This window comes from Hippopotamus amphibius, chromosome 4 (genome assembly GCF_030028045.1).
Source record: "Hippopotamus amphibius kiboko isolate mHipAmp2 chromosome 4, mHipAmp2.hap2, whole genome shotgun sequence".
In the NCBI taxonomy this organism is placed as follows: domain Eukaryota; kingdom Metazoa; phylum Chordata; class Mammalia; order Artiodactyla; family Hippopotamidae; genus Hippopotamus; species Hippopotamus amphibius.
The window spans coordinates 106,463,867-106,479,880 of record NC_080189.1 but is presented as its reverse complement, the minus strand read 5'-3'; the positions used below and the strand labels follow the sequence as shown (position 1 = coordinate 106,479,880).

At 47.3% G+C, this 16,014-nt stretch overlaps 1 protein-coding gene across 1 annotated transcript in view; it reads left to right on the top strand.

The window, feature by feature from the left end:
- The window catches only part of ABCA13 (ATP binding cassette subfamily A member 13), a 324,555-nt gene that overhangs the window by 204,159 nt on the left and 104,382 nt on the right, over positions 1-16,014 (top strand). The window contains 4 exon segments of the mRNA XM_057732590.1: positions 3,339-3,408; positions 5,305-5,423; positions 7,351-7,438; positions 12,493-12,601. Coding sequence (XP_057588573.1) covers positions 3,339-3,408; positions 5,305-5,423; positions 7,351-7,438; positions 12,493-12,601 — 386 coding nt within the window.

Sequence of the window (16,014 nt, the reverse complement as noted above, 5' to 3'; positions counted from 1 at the left end):
GTGATGACACATTTTGTGCACTAGTCATGTTGGTAATTAGCGGGAGACTGAGTAACTATTAGCAGTCTCAGTGAGGAAGAATTAATAGAAAATTAATTACGTTGTTTCACATTAGTCTTCTCTTGAAAAAAAAAGTAATGTTTTTAACTAAATAAAAGCTTCCATGGTGATGCTTTTATTTCCCTTTTGTTTAAAGAAACATGCAGGTAGATGTAAAAAGCATCTACCTTTGAGAAATTGAAATATGACCTGGGGTCCCACAGGGTGTAGTCTGGGCCCAACCTGGCAACAAAAAAAGAACAGTTGGCAGGGAAAAAAAAAAGATATTTCTTTATCTAGTCTTTCAAGTGGAAAAAAGAAAAGTGGAATCAAGTCTAAGGCAGGAGAACACATTCCGAATTCGTTCAGACGTCTGCTTTACCTTCAGATACTGCTGCAGGGGAGGCAGTGGCCCCTAGCACTCTGCCCCCCTCCCCCAGCCTGCAGACCACCCCCACTGCTCCCCCCTCAGCCTTTCCTCTGCCTTCCTGAGTCTGTTTCTGTTTCTTCCCCTTTGTGAAATCCTCAGAATCTAGTAACTCATTCCTCATTTGTAGCCATTTCTACTCTTTTCCTTGGTCTGTGTGCCGAAAAGCTGGGGTGGGGGCGCGTTACGCAAGGGGGTGCTTTGAATACTTACATCAATAATCGTTTCTGTCCATGTTAAACAAGGCTTGATATGCTGAAGTCTCAGGTGAAAGCAAAACATTTTATTTAAAGCAAATGAGTGTCCTTCTGTAAATGTAAAACATTATTGAATTCAGTATCTACATTTTTCGTTTTGGGCAGACTTCAGCCATCATTTGGTTATGAATCAGCAGAAACATTTTAAAATGATGGGTAAGATTCTGCATATTGACTGGTTTCAGATTCAGCTCATACCGAGGGAACCGTGTTGAATTCCTGACACTACCTCCTCTTACATAGAAGGCTGCAGAAATCTCCAGAAAAAGCCATTGTGGCATAAATGTGAGCTAAGCTACGCATTTTCCCATTAGAGTTAGATGATGCCTAATTTAAATTTTAACTGCGCTGACAGCGCCAGCCTTCGGAAGCAGACTGGTAGATTTCAGTACCGAGGTTTGCGTCACAAGGCCTGTGTCTGGTGATTCTCCAGCCACGACTTCCCTGCTGCTGCTGAAGTGAAACGGTCCCTTTCCCTGCTCGTTCTTGATCATGTTGTGTATAGAACAGAGTGGTAGCAGGCAAGCCTTGTCTTTCTGTTGCGCAGTCAAAGCCAAGTGGGGAGATGGGTCAGGCTCGGGCCACGATCAGGCAGCAGGTGGGGGAGTTGTCTCCGAGGCCCCAGACCCCTGGCTCACGAGGTCGGGTCCTGGCCCCCGGGACAGCTGTGGCAGCTTCCTCAGATGGGCCTGGGGATTGGAAAGCTGAGGTCAGGGACCAAAAGCACCCAGAAGGCATGCATCCAGCACCCTGGAAAAGGGGGGCCCAGATCCTGGGAGGGGCTGCACGAGCCCACGTCCCAGCCCCACCCATGCTCCTTGTGCGATTTGGGCGTGACCTACCCTTCCTCTGCTGTTTCAGCATAACCGTGCTCCTGTTCTCGAGGGAGAGCAAGTGTCCCCTCAGACCACGGGGTGGCCCTGGTGCCGGGGCGCCAGGTGTTTTGTTCCTTCAGGCGAATTTGTGTCAGAGCCTCTCCCCTTGGGAGTAGGTCCTGAGAGCACGTCCTGAGAGCACCTCCCTCGCGCAGAGATGCCAAATGCATGTGTGACCACTGAAAAGTGCAGGCATAGGGCTTGTGTCAGAGAGGCCCGTTTGATCCAGTCTCACCAAACCCTTGGACCGAGGGACCATGTCAGATGCGTCACTCAGGATGACCGTCACTGCTGTGTGTCCTGCAGAGCCCGGCCAGGCGCCACAGAAAGCCAAGGTGATGGGCGCTTGGGGTCACAGTGGATGTGTCTGATGCTCACGTTCCCTCCCCCCTTCCTCCCCTCTGAGCACCGCTTCACGTGGCTCCTGTAGCCCAGAACTCCTCGGAGGCTGGGAGGCTCCCAGATTCAGCCTGTGAAGTGCTGTTGCTGGTCCGTGTGCGGCTCTGCAGGTCACATCTGTTTACTCTCTAACAGGAAGTCAGAAGAAGACCAGTGGAGGATTTGGAAGAGATAAAGAGGACTTTGTGAAGAAATTTATGACCTTGTAAACCCTTGCTAACACTCACCAAAGGCCTGCAGCTAAAGCAGGGAAGGCCCTGAGCTTAAGAAGTGTAAATGGAGTCATCTGTTTTTCCCAAATAATACTCAGATACAGCAAGTGCTCAGATGAAAGATCACTCCCTTAGGTGCTATTTCCCAGTTCACTTTCAAGACTAATTGGAGTCCCCACCGGCTGATTAACCAAGAAGGTCACACCGGGAAGCCTTGAAATTATTTTTGAAATTTCAAAAATTTACATGGAAATTGTACTTTGCTAACCTGGTTAATGGAAATGGCAGGTTTCTTTTCATTGGACTGGACGTTCTTCACCTTGATATTCTTCATTGGAGCAGCACAGCCTGGAGCAAAGAGGGAGGGCTTGGAGCTCGAAAAACTGTCTTCCAAAGTGTGATGGCGGGCGAGCCCCTGACCTCTGGGAACCCCACTTCCTTCTCCCAAAAGTGGGGCTGGCAAGTGGTTGTAGTGAAAACATCTAGTGAGGCACCTATAGTTCAGTAGATATTGATTTCCTCCATTTTCTCCTAATGTTTGAGTAAATAACAATTATCATCACTAAAGCTGATTTTGATTTACAAACATTAGTGAAAAAAGATCAAAATATGAGGCCTAAGAAGGAGAAAAGTTACAGGGAGCTTTGGAATACAAAGGTTCTGAGCCTCTGCTGTAAGTTTTCTTAGCAGTTTCTGTGACACCACCACTCCTCACAATGGAGACTGAATGCTGGTTGCTTGTCTTTAAATGATGATTCAGTTACGGTGTCACGGGATGAAAAGGAATTAGCAGCTCCCTGTGTTTATCAGTTGCTGCCCTGGTGCTGAGGGTACCTGGTTTAGCCACCAGGAGCCCCAGCATTAACGACAGCCCCCCTGGGCCCCCACGCAAGGTCCCAGGGCCTCGGTGGTACATTCAGTGCAGCAGACGCAGTGAGCATCGTTTACTCTAATGGCGGTGTTGTCACTGTGATAGGACATTGTCCTAAGGTTGACAGCTCAAGCTGTGGAAACAGGTGTGAGAGCTTTGCCTTCTGCATGGGGAGGTGATGCTCTTGTGAGCTAGGTTCCAGCCTGGAGGACGCTCTGTCACCTGAGGATCAGCCCACCCTCTCCTTCTTTTTGTCAGGGGGAATTCTTCCTGCTGGCGCACGGACCCCTCCTCTCGCCCAGAAGTCCGGGAGTCCTGTGGCTGCCTGGTAGGTTTCTGCAGTGTTTTTGATTTTTTAAAAGTCTAAACCTCAAGTAACAAAAATAAGTTCACCCCCATCTGAAAGACCTTCATTTTTGTTAACCAAATGAACTTTTGAACTAAATGACTTTTAGGTTTACTTGATTAGCTGCTTGTTGGAAAAGTGTCCTGACATGGTTTCCATGGCAGCCCTCTGTTCACTGCCTGCCAGTCACTGGTCACGGTCAGTGACAGTCCAACAACATTCATTAAGCAAATGAATCTTCTCCGATTAATGCTGAGGAAGCTAGAATTGCCCCAGGGGAGAAATTTCCCAAAATTTCAAGGCAGGATGACCTCAAAGCTCTTGTGTTTTTGTTTGAGTTTTGAGAGCTAGATGTTATAAGCTAAGATACCATGGCTCTTCTAACTATGGTTGATTGATCCAAATGCACACGAAGTAGGTTTTCCCCTGTTATAGCTAGAGGCATCACTGTCTAGTCTGCAGAGGAGAATGGAGTGAAATTTAAATGGAAAACTGGTTGGAACACATCTCAAAGGAAATCTCAAAAGGCAATTAGTAAAAGGCACAGGGCTGTTAGCCACAGTCAACAAGCTGATATGGTGATCCTAATTTACAGAGAAAAAATTAGGAAGAACATGTCAATTTAAATCGAGGATCTATTAAGAAAACGGTCACATGAACATATTTACAGGGCCTTTCTCTTTAGTGGCCAAAGGGATACACCCCTCCTAATAGTGTAGTGACTTTAGAAAGTCTTCCTTTCAATGGACCTGGTCTGCTCTCTTCTCTTAGACCAAATGTCTGGATGTAAGCGAGGCAGTTACACAGCACTGTGTGGATGTCCAGGGACCACCAGGTGCTCATTGCAGCGACCAGCTGTCCTGCTCAAGTTCTTTTTGGATACAGTGATTTGTTTCTTCCCCATCTTCTTTATTCCATTAACTCATGAACCCTGTAATTTTTCACTCTGTGCTCTTATTCTGTGGCCTTGATCTAATCATTCTGTTAGACTGGTACCTTTTATTACAGGCGCCCTGAAATCTATTGGAGTTGGACTGGGTGTCCAGAGGAATGAATGAGCAAGTATGGTTCATGCTGAATTCACTCCAGCTAATGTGAGCTGTGAGAGCTCAGCATGCGTGTGCAGGAGGAAAAGCTTTTCCCATGGAAAGCAAGGGAGCTTCGGAAATGCCAGATAAAGCCCTGCTTAACAGGTCACTTGGCTGTAGCTCTTCCAAGATGCTGTTACCGTGTATGCTCGAACCACAAGGGGTGGAAAAGACGCAACGTTTCCTGCAAATTATCTGACTAAAGAATCCTTTTTCTTTTCTTTTTTTTTGTGGCACCATGTGCTTTGGGCAGATACTTCCAGAAATGCTGGTCCTAACTCAGTGCTGGTTAGGAGTCAGAGACCTTCAGGAGAGGGGCAGTCAGGGAGGCCCCTGCTGGGTGAATGTTTCCTGATTCTAAGCCTGTGAGTTGCTGCAGAAGAGGAGTTTGATTTCTGCTTCAGGCATTTAGGGAAGAAACACATTCCTCTGAGTCGTCTTGCTTATTATCCTCCGACTCTCTTCCTGGTTCATCAGATGCAAGATCACCCCAGTGAAAACATTTTTTCCCTTTTGAGTTCTTATAAATCTGCCCAAACTTACATATAGGAAAGGATTGGATGTTCCCAAATATAACTGACAGCAAATGTCGCAGTGGAATTCTGGTATAATTTTCAAATGTAAGTGACCCTTAAAAGAGATATGAGAAATCAGAACATATAAAAGGCCATTGACAATTCATTAAAAAAGTGACAGCTAAGAAAAGTCACATTTACTTTAAAGTAGTGTCAGTAAACCTGCGTATGGGTTATGAATAATCTTCTACTTGACGTCTTTGGAACAATTGCAGAAGTGCCCCAATGCAAGCAGCAGGGCACCCTACCTGACCAACCGCCTGGGCCACAGGCTGCTCAACCTCTCCGGCCTCCCCCTGGAGGAGTATTTGCTGGTGCCGCAGGAAGAGCCAAGGTGGGTTCGCAACCAATGTTCGGTCTTTTTTTTTTTTTTAAGGACTTTTATCAAGATATAATTTACATACAATAAACTGCATATATTTAAAGTGTACAATTTGATATTTTTTTCTTATTGGCAATGTATTATGGCAATCCCAATCTCCCAGTTCATCCCACCCCAACCCCCCCTGCTGCTTTCCCCACTTACTGTCCATATGTTTGTTCTCTACATCTGTGTCGCTGTTTCTGCCATGCAAACCGGTTCATTTGTACCATTTTTCTATATTCCGCATATTTGTGTTAATATACGATATTTGTTTTTCTCTTTGCAACTCACTTCACTCTGTATGACAGTCTCTAGGTCCATCCATGTGTCTACAAATGTCCCAATTTCGTTCATTTTTATGGCTGAGTAATATTCCATTGTGTGTATGTACCACGTCTTCTCAACGTTGCATCTTTCCTGTTCCCAGAATTACTTTGGAAATCCAAGTGTTTCAAATGCTAATGTTTTTCAAAACTCAGAAGTCTAGTACTAACCTTGATGCTTGTAAGAATTCCAAAGAAATGCTTTAGGCCTTAGTCAGATTCCTTCTGCCGACTTTCTCTCTTGCCCTGGGGGGAGTCCCATCCATTGAAGAGGACCAGATGTGGCTTGGCTGCTTTAGAGGATGAGCCTGCAGACCTTAATAGCAAAATGAAGGAATGGTTTCCCTGGTGTCTTAAAGTTCCTCTCATGGGATTTTGGGAAAAGCTTTTATTCTGTGCTGCATTTCCTTGAGCCTAAGATGGTGAATCTAGGTGAGGGGGGAGGAATGAGCTTCTCATTGCTTTAAAGTGCAATCACATTCACCACTCCATCAAATTTCCTGAGACACTGACACAAAAGCATGGCATGGTGTGTCTGCAGTGCTCCTCCTCCCTTGTCCCCAGGCTCTCTCTACCTCCGATCACTCCTGCATCATCTCCACCCCCTCTGCAGTTTGCCTGCATCTCCCCTGATCTCTGCTTTTTGAAGGACTTAGAATGGTATCTAGCATAGAAAAGGCGCTCAGTCATTGTCTCTAAAATGATTGAAGGAGTTAAATTGAGCCAGGTGGGAACGTATCCTTATTCCTTTGCCTCAGTTTCTGCTGAGAGTCCGGGCACGATGGTGGATGTTTGCTTTTCAATCTCTGTTTGTCCAGAGACTGGGAAACAGTTTAATATGTCCTTTTGTTTCTAATGCCAAATATTTTAGAAGCTTAATAAGTGTGAGATATTACACAGCCCAAGGGATATGGAGAGAAAAGATGTAATCCCCACTTGGGAGAAACTCACAGAGCTGCATAAAAGAGAAACTAGCAAAAAGACTGTTAAAACCCAATGTAGCAATTGACATGATAAATGCAAGTGTAGGGTATTGTGAGAACCCCAAAGAAAAGGAAAGTCACTCCAGTCACCCCAGTTGAAGTAGCCTAGGACGCCTTCCTGAAGGAGGCACTGTCTGCACGAGGATTAAAGAAGCAAGAGTAGGGAAGAGAAAACAGTTCAAAACAGGCTAACTCAGAATGGCGTGACAGACTAAGTAATTCTGAAAGCTGATTTGTAGGAGAAACGACCACTAATTACAGTAACTGCGGTGCCGGTGACCACAACCGTGTCTTGTACATGGCATGTGTTTCCTAACACGATGGTAAGTTCTGAGAAGCTCATAGTCTAACGCGGGTAAGGAGTGGATAAACTCCTCCATTCCTTCTAAATAAGCAGCGCCCTCCTGGATGCCCGCCTGGGAGCTGGGCCACGTCCTCCTGCAAGTCAGCCCCGGGGACCATTACATGGAGTCTGGAGGTTCAGCAGCCGCTGTTTTAAGGCCTCTATGACCAGTGGGTAGGGGACGCCCTCTGTTAGGAAGGCCTGGTGCTAGCTGGTTAAAGCACTGACCCCATGTCTTCTGTCACCAGGCTCGGTGGATGGTCTTTTGGAGTCAGAATCCCTGATCAAGCTCAAGACTCAAATTCAAATGTATCAAAACGCAAAACTCTGGCAAAGGTAATAGTTTTTCTTCTTTTTTTCTTCTTGTATTAGAAAGCGTTCAGGGAAACTTGCTTTGTAAATACCTTTGTGGGCTCAGGCAGAATCAAATCAAACCCCAGTTTCTGTTACTTTAAAATACAAGTAGTTGTCCATAAACATTCCCTTGAAAGAGAAAATGAATCATTTTCCTTTAGGCTGTATAGAAATATATGAAATAGGTCTCTGTTTTTTGTTAAGATCAGTATTCACCTGAAAGATCTAAAGCAAGTGAGAAAATAATCTATGTTTAAAAACACTCACCATCAGGATAATGGTGCACTTAAATTTGATATGTGCACTTAAATTTCTCCTCTTCTTGACGGCTGGATGGACACAGGGAAAGCCGTGACTGTCCCTGTGAATGAGGAAAGTTTCCCCAGCATCACTGAGCGTGGCCAGGAAGGAAGGAGGGCTGGGGTAGAGGGAAGACACCCTTACCCCCCAGCAGGCACTCAGAAGCGGTAAATCAGGACAGGTTTCTCCAAGGAAAGAAGTCAATACAACCTTAAGATGGGGAAAGATCCGAAGGTTTCAGTCTCGGCAATTGCGGGAACAGTCTGGTGTCCGTCCTGATTGAGAAAGAAATTGGGAAAGAGTGGACCCTGGGAGTGAGGAGTCTGCTTGTAAACCCATCCTATCTGTAGTGAAGCAAGTCTCTACCTTGTGGGCGGCCTTTCATGGCTCATGGGGACTTGGCAAAGCTTATCAGGACCCCGGCTTGAGCCTGCTGGAGGCTTACTCTGTGCAATAAAGGTCTTTACAGGTTTTCCACAATGTAATTCCTGATGAAAATGTTAACATTCTTATTCACAGCGTAATCCCTGATGAAAAATTTCAGTCCCTGAGTGTTTCAGCTCAGGTATCCCTCCTTTAGCTGAGGTTTGCTCCAATGTCTCTGTCCCTAGCAGGCCACACGTGAGAAGATTTATAGCTTAATATGAAAATATCAAGATTCATAGCTTGGTAGAAAAATAACCTAAAACACATTTGCTGGCTCTTTGAACACAGTATGTGGCTGCAATGAAAGTCAGTGTCATTTGTAGAAGGAACTGCTCATTTTCTCCAAGAACACTGTAACTTTCTAGTCTGTCCCAATCCCAAGCCCTCTCCTGACAGTGGACTGTCTTGCCCTTGCTTTCCGGGTGCGGGCCCAGTGGCTGTGGTCTCCCTGCATCTCCACCTCAGTACGACGGCACAGGATCCCTGTGTCTCCCTGACACCTGCTCTTTTCCCTCTTTGTCTTCTGTATCGACGTATTTGAGTAGTGGCTTCTACAGCTTTTAAAGCTGTTTAACATGGACCTTGCCAGGCTCAGGCGGTCACGATACTGCACTGGGCTATAAAGGACATCTGTTGTTTGAAATCCCTACAGCGCTGCTGGTGGTTGATGTTGTGTCAGATTATTGCATTAACCTTTCAGTAATTAACCACCAGCCTTTTACTTTGGCCTTTGGGGTATATTCATAAGACATAGAGTCTATGATTTTCATAGTCTTTTTGAGGAGAAAATAGAAAATTTGCACAGGAATAGGCTTAATATTTAAAAAGTTCATTATACGATAGAATGTCTCCTGTGGAACTGTTATGAGTGATTTCATCCCTATCTTGAGTGTTCAGCTGGTTGAATTAAACACCCTCCAGAGTGTATACACTGCAGTTAAAAAGGCCAAACACATTCCCCTCCTGCTGGTCGGCATTCCTTCTGTTCTCACATAGACTTGTATGCATTTGCATATCCATCCAGTGCTTTTTCCTTAGAGTTACTTAGTTACCTTTCTGAGGAGCTGTTAGTCTGGACCCTGAGGGGAAAGGTCTGTTTTGAGGTGTCATGGTGTGTTCCTCAAAGGAGGCTAGCTTCCTCCTTCAGTTACTGGATTTTATTGTGTCCTGACTTGCGGACCGGCAGGGAGGGAAATCCCACAACTTACTTCCAGAGCATGGTCTAGTGTTTTATTTTTATTTTTAAATTTTTAATTGGAGTATGGTTGATTTACAATGTCATGTTAGTTTCTGCTGTACAGCAAAGTGAATCAGTTACACGTACATATATGTATATATATGTATACATATATATATATCCACTCTTTTTTAGTTTCTTTTCCTGTACAGGTCATTACATAGTATTGAGGAGAGTTCCCTGTGCTGTGCAGTAGGTCCTTATTAGTGATCTCTTTTATGTGTAGTAGTGTGTATATGTTAATCCCAATCTCCCAATTTAACCACCCCCTTTCCCCCTTGGTAACCATAAATTTTCTACATCTGTTCTTTAGAAAAGCATTCTTGAAAGAGAAAAAACGAAAACCAAAGCTTTTCCTTTGAACTCTGCTTAATCTTAAATGTTAATTTAAAGATCATCGTGAAGTATCTATTGCTTACTTAAAGAATTTATAAAATTTCTCCCAAGCAAAGGCCAATTTATTGAAGAATCCAGATGAGGTTCACACTGTTCCTTGAAGCTCTGTGCGTCAGGTACCCGTCACCAGAATGCTGCTGTAGGGCAGGTGGAGGGCCTTCACGGAGCTGGGGGTCCTAGGGGCTGTGCTCAGCGGAGGCCTCCCTACGCTGGGGGAGGTCCTCGACCAGATGCCACCGCCCCCTGGGACTGTCCCCATGGCCACATCCTCGGTGTCCCTGACTCTTCTCTGCCGGGTGCTTCTCCCATCCTCTCTGACGACCGCGTGTGGAGGTTTGGAAACAGGCCCTTGGAGCAGCTTCTTGGCCGCCTGCAGAGAGCTGGGCCCGGAGCCCTTGTGGTCCAGCGTGGCGGTGCCCTCTGCTCTCTGACTTCATCCCCTCGAAGCACCTGGGGCTTTCCATTGTCTCACCGAGGTCCGTAGGCTGCATGGTGGTTCCTGTTGGTTCAGGCTGCAGCCTCTAAAGTTAATCACTGGTATTTGGGGAAGTCAATATTCTCTGGGTGACACCCCTTAGGTCCCTGGAAGCCCCTTTGTCCCCTGAGAGGGTCACTCGGCACCACCCCTCCCTCAGCAACCATCACAAAGTTTCAGGGCCACACCCATGACTCAGTCTTTACCTTGAGGTGTCCCTCTCAACATTTGGCCTGGTGACTGTGTCCCTGGGCGGAGGGTTTGCTGGCCAATGGCCTCGGCGGGGATGGCGGTGGGGACCCAGTCCTGGCAGCCGGCCTGGGCACCATGACGACAGCAGAGACGCAGGGGCTGAGCCCAGGTCAGAGCGGGGTGGGGAGGATCAGAGTCCCACAGCCAATGGTATAGAAGAAACGGGGCATAACCGTGACCCGACACAGAAGCCACAAGCCCACTGTGGGGGTCGGGCAGGATGCCCAGGATCCTGGGTTTCCTGCACCTCCACAACGGCTGCACCGCTCTGGTTTCCATGTTTTCTTACAGTGTCATTTTTAAGCTGAAAAAAAAAATCACCCTGCTTTTAAAACAAAAATTAAGACAAATGAAACAAAATAACATTTGAAGACCCCAGATCTAGGGCAAAGTCTACTGATGCCTTTCATTTTTTTCCTCCAGTCAGGCAGTTAGATTGGGGGAGAGAGGGTCATGGATGCGGTCCTGGGGGTTCCAGTCCACACACAGTGCTTTCTACTGTATCAACCCATCCCTTGACTTTAACAGAATGTCATATTTGTATCATTTCCAGAAACACGGCTAAGGGGGTGTGTTAGAGGGTGGGAGTGGCGAGGGGCGGGCTAGGGGTGCTGCACAGACCTGCAGGGACCAGGGTCGCTGTGGTGGGTACAGGAGGGGTGGACACCCTCTGGCAGGTGACCTCAGTGCAGGGAGAGCTGCCCCATGGGGGGCATCCAGCTTTCTCCTACTTTTCAGAATCGTGTGTCTGAATGACACACATTTGTGGATCTGTGGGGTTTTTGTTACCGGTCTCAGATCCATTTGGGCACAGCCGGGTGCCACAGGAGGCCTGGGGTCTGTGGATAGTTGGTCTCAAGCGGAATTTCTTCCTCCTTGGAGCTGGGAAGAGTGACTGCTAAGGGTTTCCCTGAACCTAAGAAAGCATTTGAAGAAGGGGGTGCGTAGTGACAGCTGCTGTGAAAGAGGGAAGGGATCTGCTCCCTGCATTGCCTGGTGAGGTGGGCTCCCTGAGAAAGAACTGGGGCACTATCCTGTGTAGACGGGCATTTTCACGAACACAGTAGCTGCCACAAGCACCCTGGTGGAAAACAGCTGGTCACCCTGTGTTGAGGAGGAAATGAGTCAGAAGCTGAGAAATTGAGATCCGGCCCTGACTTTGCGCAAACTAAGGGCCTGCCCAGACTCCGCTGAGCGTGAACTCACTGGGGAGCAGCTCTGATTCCACAAAGGGGACTGTCTGTCTCAAAAGACGGCATCGTCCCGAGAACCGAATGTGGATTAAGGTCAGAATTTGCCCGTTGATTCATTGGTCCCTTTGAAGACACTCACCAGCACCCCAAACTGAATACATTTTTAAATTTTCTATTAAAATATTGATATTTTGAAATGTGGATACTGATGGTTCAATTAGTATTTTTTATGCAAGTTCTTCTTCCAACTTGAATGATGTTGTCTCCCTCCTGCTTTCTGCCTCACCTTTCTCCTGTCTGACAGGCCTGCTGCTTTATTCTCCACGTTCACTTCAATTTATTTTGAGAAATAATGTTCCACATTCAGTTATTAATTTGAAAGTAATCACTTTTTTCTTATCATAGCCATGCTTTTAATTTGCAGGTCAGATTTCATTAGCTTACCAACTGAGAAAGAAAAAAAATGATAGGCTTAGATTCCCTTTTTGCTGTGAGAATATAATTATAGAGCAACACTCACATTTGTTCTGGGGGAAATTAATCTATTTTTAGCTGTAAATTGTATGCTGGAGATAAATATAAAATTAGCAGGCTAGAATTCACGGCTCCCTTGCAGCCGTGCGGGACCATCATGCCGAGGCCCGCGTTCAGGTGCTGGTGGAGCTCATTGACACGTGCTCCTCACGTCCGAGAACAGCTGACAAATAGACGTAAGAACTAATTTCATGAGGGCCATTAAGTTCTCTTTCTTTTTTAGGTGTGGTACAATCAGAAGGGCTTCCATTCCCTGCCATCCTACCTAAATCATCTCAACAACCTTATTTTGTGGAGGCTCTTACCCCCTGCCGCGGACTGGAGGCAGTATGGTAATGTTACCTGTAATGCATTTTGTAATTCCCTACTTTCCAAAGACAGTGTTTTTAAAAGGGTAAAGAGCAGGAAAAATGCTGAACCAGGACATGAAGAGCGATGCGAGGTTTCTGTGGGCAGCCGGTCCGTGTAGAAATGTGTACAGATTGGAGGCCCCGGCTGCTTCTGCGTGTGTGTCATTCCGTGTCTTTACCTTCCTGGAGTTGTGACCTCAAGTGACTAGGGAGTTTGCTCCTAGCCACTTAGCATCTTCCAGAAGCAAGAAGAATTTCTCTCTTTGAAGACACTGTCATATGGAGTAGTGCTATAGATGATCTAGATCATTATTGTTGATGAGAAGGTGGTCATAATTTATCATAATTTACTTTATGCTGAGCCCTCAAGTCTGTGGTGACTGTGGATTCACTGCCTGTGCTTTCTTATTTCGGTAAAGGACATGGGTCCGTTTCTGGAACCCAGAGTGGATTTTCTGGTTTAAGCGGGTGTTATATGCTTCACTTGGGTGGGTGAAGTTGTGATTTATCAAATTCATTCAGTTCTTTGGAAAAAATGGAAGAAAGCAAACAGATGTATAAAGACCAGCAGGCTGTTGCCGTCATAGTCTATTCACAGGAAGCATCTGTCGGAGCGTGAGCTCACGTAGAAGTGAGTGCTGAGCGACCACCCCAATGTGCTGTGACTTCACTCGGGCCTCGTCTTATGCGTCCACATTTGTTTTCCCTTCTCCACCGGTTTTAAAAATAAAACAGGTTCAGTAGTTTTGTGGCGCCGTAATTGTTTTGGAGTGGCAGTAAGGTGCATGAAGATGCATACGCCCAAGTAAAGTGCAAAAGAGCGTGAAGCCTTGTGGACGAGGAGAGTGCTGTGTGTCGTGTCTGAAGGGTCTGAGGGACATTAGCTATTATCATATCCATGGTCTCGTTTAGTTTTTGTGTCAGTTTTGTACGGATGGTGATGTTTGCCTCCTTCACTGATTGGAAAACTGAGGCGCAGAGGAGTCGCCGCCAGCTGTGGCTCTGAGCACAGAGTGACGGGGCCATGCTTTGATTCTAGTTCCAGCTGATAAAACAGCTTTCCTGCTGCAACAAACTGAGAGGGCTCTTCTGATGGGCACAGACAGGGCATGCCTTGTGCAGGGGGGTCGCTAACACTGGACCTAGAACATCCGCAGGTGTTTGACCGGCATCAGGACGCTACTGTGGGCATGCGTGGTGCTGACGGGAGAGAAATCCAAGCATCTGTTCGCTTTCCGTGGGGAAGTGCAGTTCACCTCATCGTGAGGGCGAGTGTAGAGGGATGTTTTTGATCTCTCTGAGAGGGTGTCCGAGGCCAGATTCTGCCTGATGTGGACTGACAGAGGAAGGAGGATGGCCTTTCAACAGTAGGCAGCAGACAGGCTTTGTCTGTATCTGAGAGTGAGGATGCCATGATCCCGGGGAAGAATAATGTGGGTCCACGTGTGTGTGTGGGGGGGCTGCTGCGACCACGTGACCTGTTGGAAGGCTGCTGCTCACAGCTTAGGGGTGACCGTGGCCCGGTCAGGGTGCATCGGGAGCTGACAAATGAGATTGTCAAGTTCAAACAGAAGGGAAAAAAGGTTGAGGTTTGGGGGATGGGGGAAGGAAGAAAAATGAAGAACTTGACACCTAGGAATTTAGAGGAAGAGTTTAAAGGATTAAAATATGAATCTGACCTTTAAGAATGAAGGACTCCAGATGGAAGATGCCTTAGAGGACTGGGGCGGGGAGGGTGGGGGGGACTCGAGGTGGGGGAGCCAAGGGAGGGAGGGAATACGGGGATATGTGTATGAAAACAGATGATTGAACTTGGTGTACCCTAAAAAAAATAAAAATACATAAAAAATAAATTAAAAAAAAAAAAAAGAATGAAGGACTCTGCTAATGAGCTGAGAAAGGATTCAGAAAAAGAGAGGGAGAAAGGGATTTATACAGGCTCCAAGGCGGGTGGGTTCAAGTCGCACGTTAGATAGACGTAAACGTGCGGCACAATTCAGGAAACTAGGGACGAGGTCAGGAGAGGCGTCCAGAGTTAAAAACCTTCCAGCCCGAACCTTCACACAGGTGGTAGCTTACCCTGGTCCTCGAGTCAGATCCTGCAGTGATCAGGCACAGATGCAGAGACAGGAGGCTGGGGTGGAGGGGGTGGAAGGAGGCAGAAGAGCTGCAGCCCCCAAGGTGGGAAGGTCTCGCAGGGAGTCCAGGAGGAACAGAAAAAAATCACCCCAAATTCCAGAGTCTCCAGGAACGATGGGGATGTGGGGCTTTGGCCAGTGGCTTCCGTGGAGCTGGTGACATGGTGACGGGATCAGATGGAAGGAGTGAGGTGGAGGAGGCTGCTCAGGGATGGAGGAGACCCAGTGGGTAAACTCTGCTTTGTAGGAGGTTGGCTGTGAAGAAGGGTGAGCAGGGAAGTGTGTGTGTGCACGTGCATGTGTGTAACGTAAGGAGAGGTTAGGCCTGGGAGCAGCATCGACCTGCCCACAGGTGTCCACTGGCTGTGTCTCGTCTGCCCTGTTTCCTGGGTTCCCGGTGTTCCTGGTGAAGCTCGGCTGAGACACACCCACTGGTAGGAGTGGACTTTTTGTGCCTTTGTTGGAAAGTTGTGTTGACTTGAAAAAGATTTATTCTCAGCTACTGGAAACTTCTTTAACAGAATTTTATTTATGTCAACATTCTGATTCCACTTGGCATGTACACAGGGTCCTCACAAGAAGGAGGGTCTGTGCGGTAAATCAGGCGTGTGCGGGTCATGCCCCCCGTAGAACATGTGGTGACTTCTTATCTGGGTACCGACTGAGGACTCCGATGAGCAGGGCTCCCTCACGTCCCTGGGTGACTGTCCGTCTGCGATGGGCAGACACAGAACTGTCAGCTTAGCTGTTACAATGAAAGAAGTGCTTCTAGGCCGTGGGACTCAGGCAGAGCCTGTGTGAGCAGAGCCCGTGTTCTGGGCCCAGCAGCCTGGGGTCGAGGCTCAGCAGGCATCCCGGCAACAAGGCTGAAGGAACCTCTCTGCAGGCGACACACCCTGCTGTTTGTCCCCGCGGTCCTGTGCGGGGCCCCAGCATACCTGGATGTCCCTGCCTTAGATGGAGGGTCTTTCTAAGCCTTGACCCAGCCAGGCCGCCTGATGAGCCCCAGTGAGTTTGCAGCTTGTCAGGGCCCCAGATTTTAAGCATAAACCTCAATGTAAAGCAGGCTGCTGGCTCGGCCAGCATTGGAGTCATGGTTAAGCCCACTAGCCTGGAGTGGCCCAGACCGAGGAGATGTGTTCATGCAATTGCCCTCCAGGCAGAGTCTTCATCCTGGGTGAGTCCACATGCAGGGCAGGTGTCCTGTTCCATGGCCTTGATGGGTGGCTAGGACGTCTGTAGCTCTGGGCAGGGAGT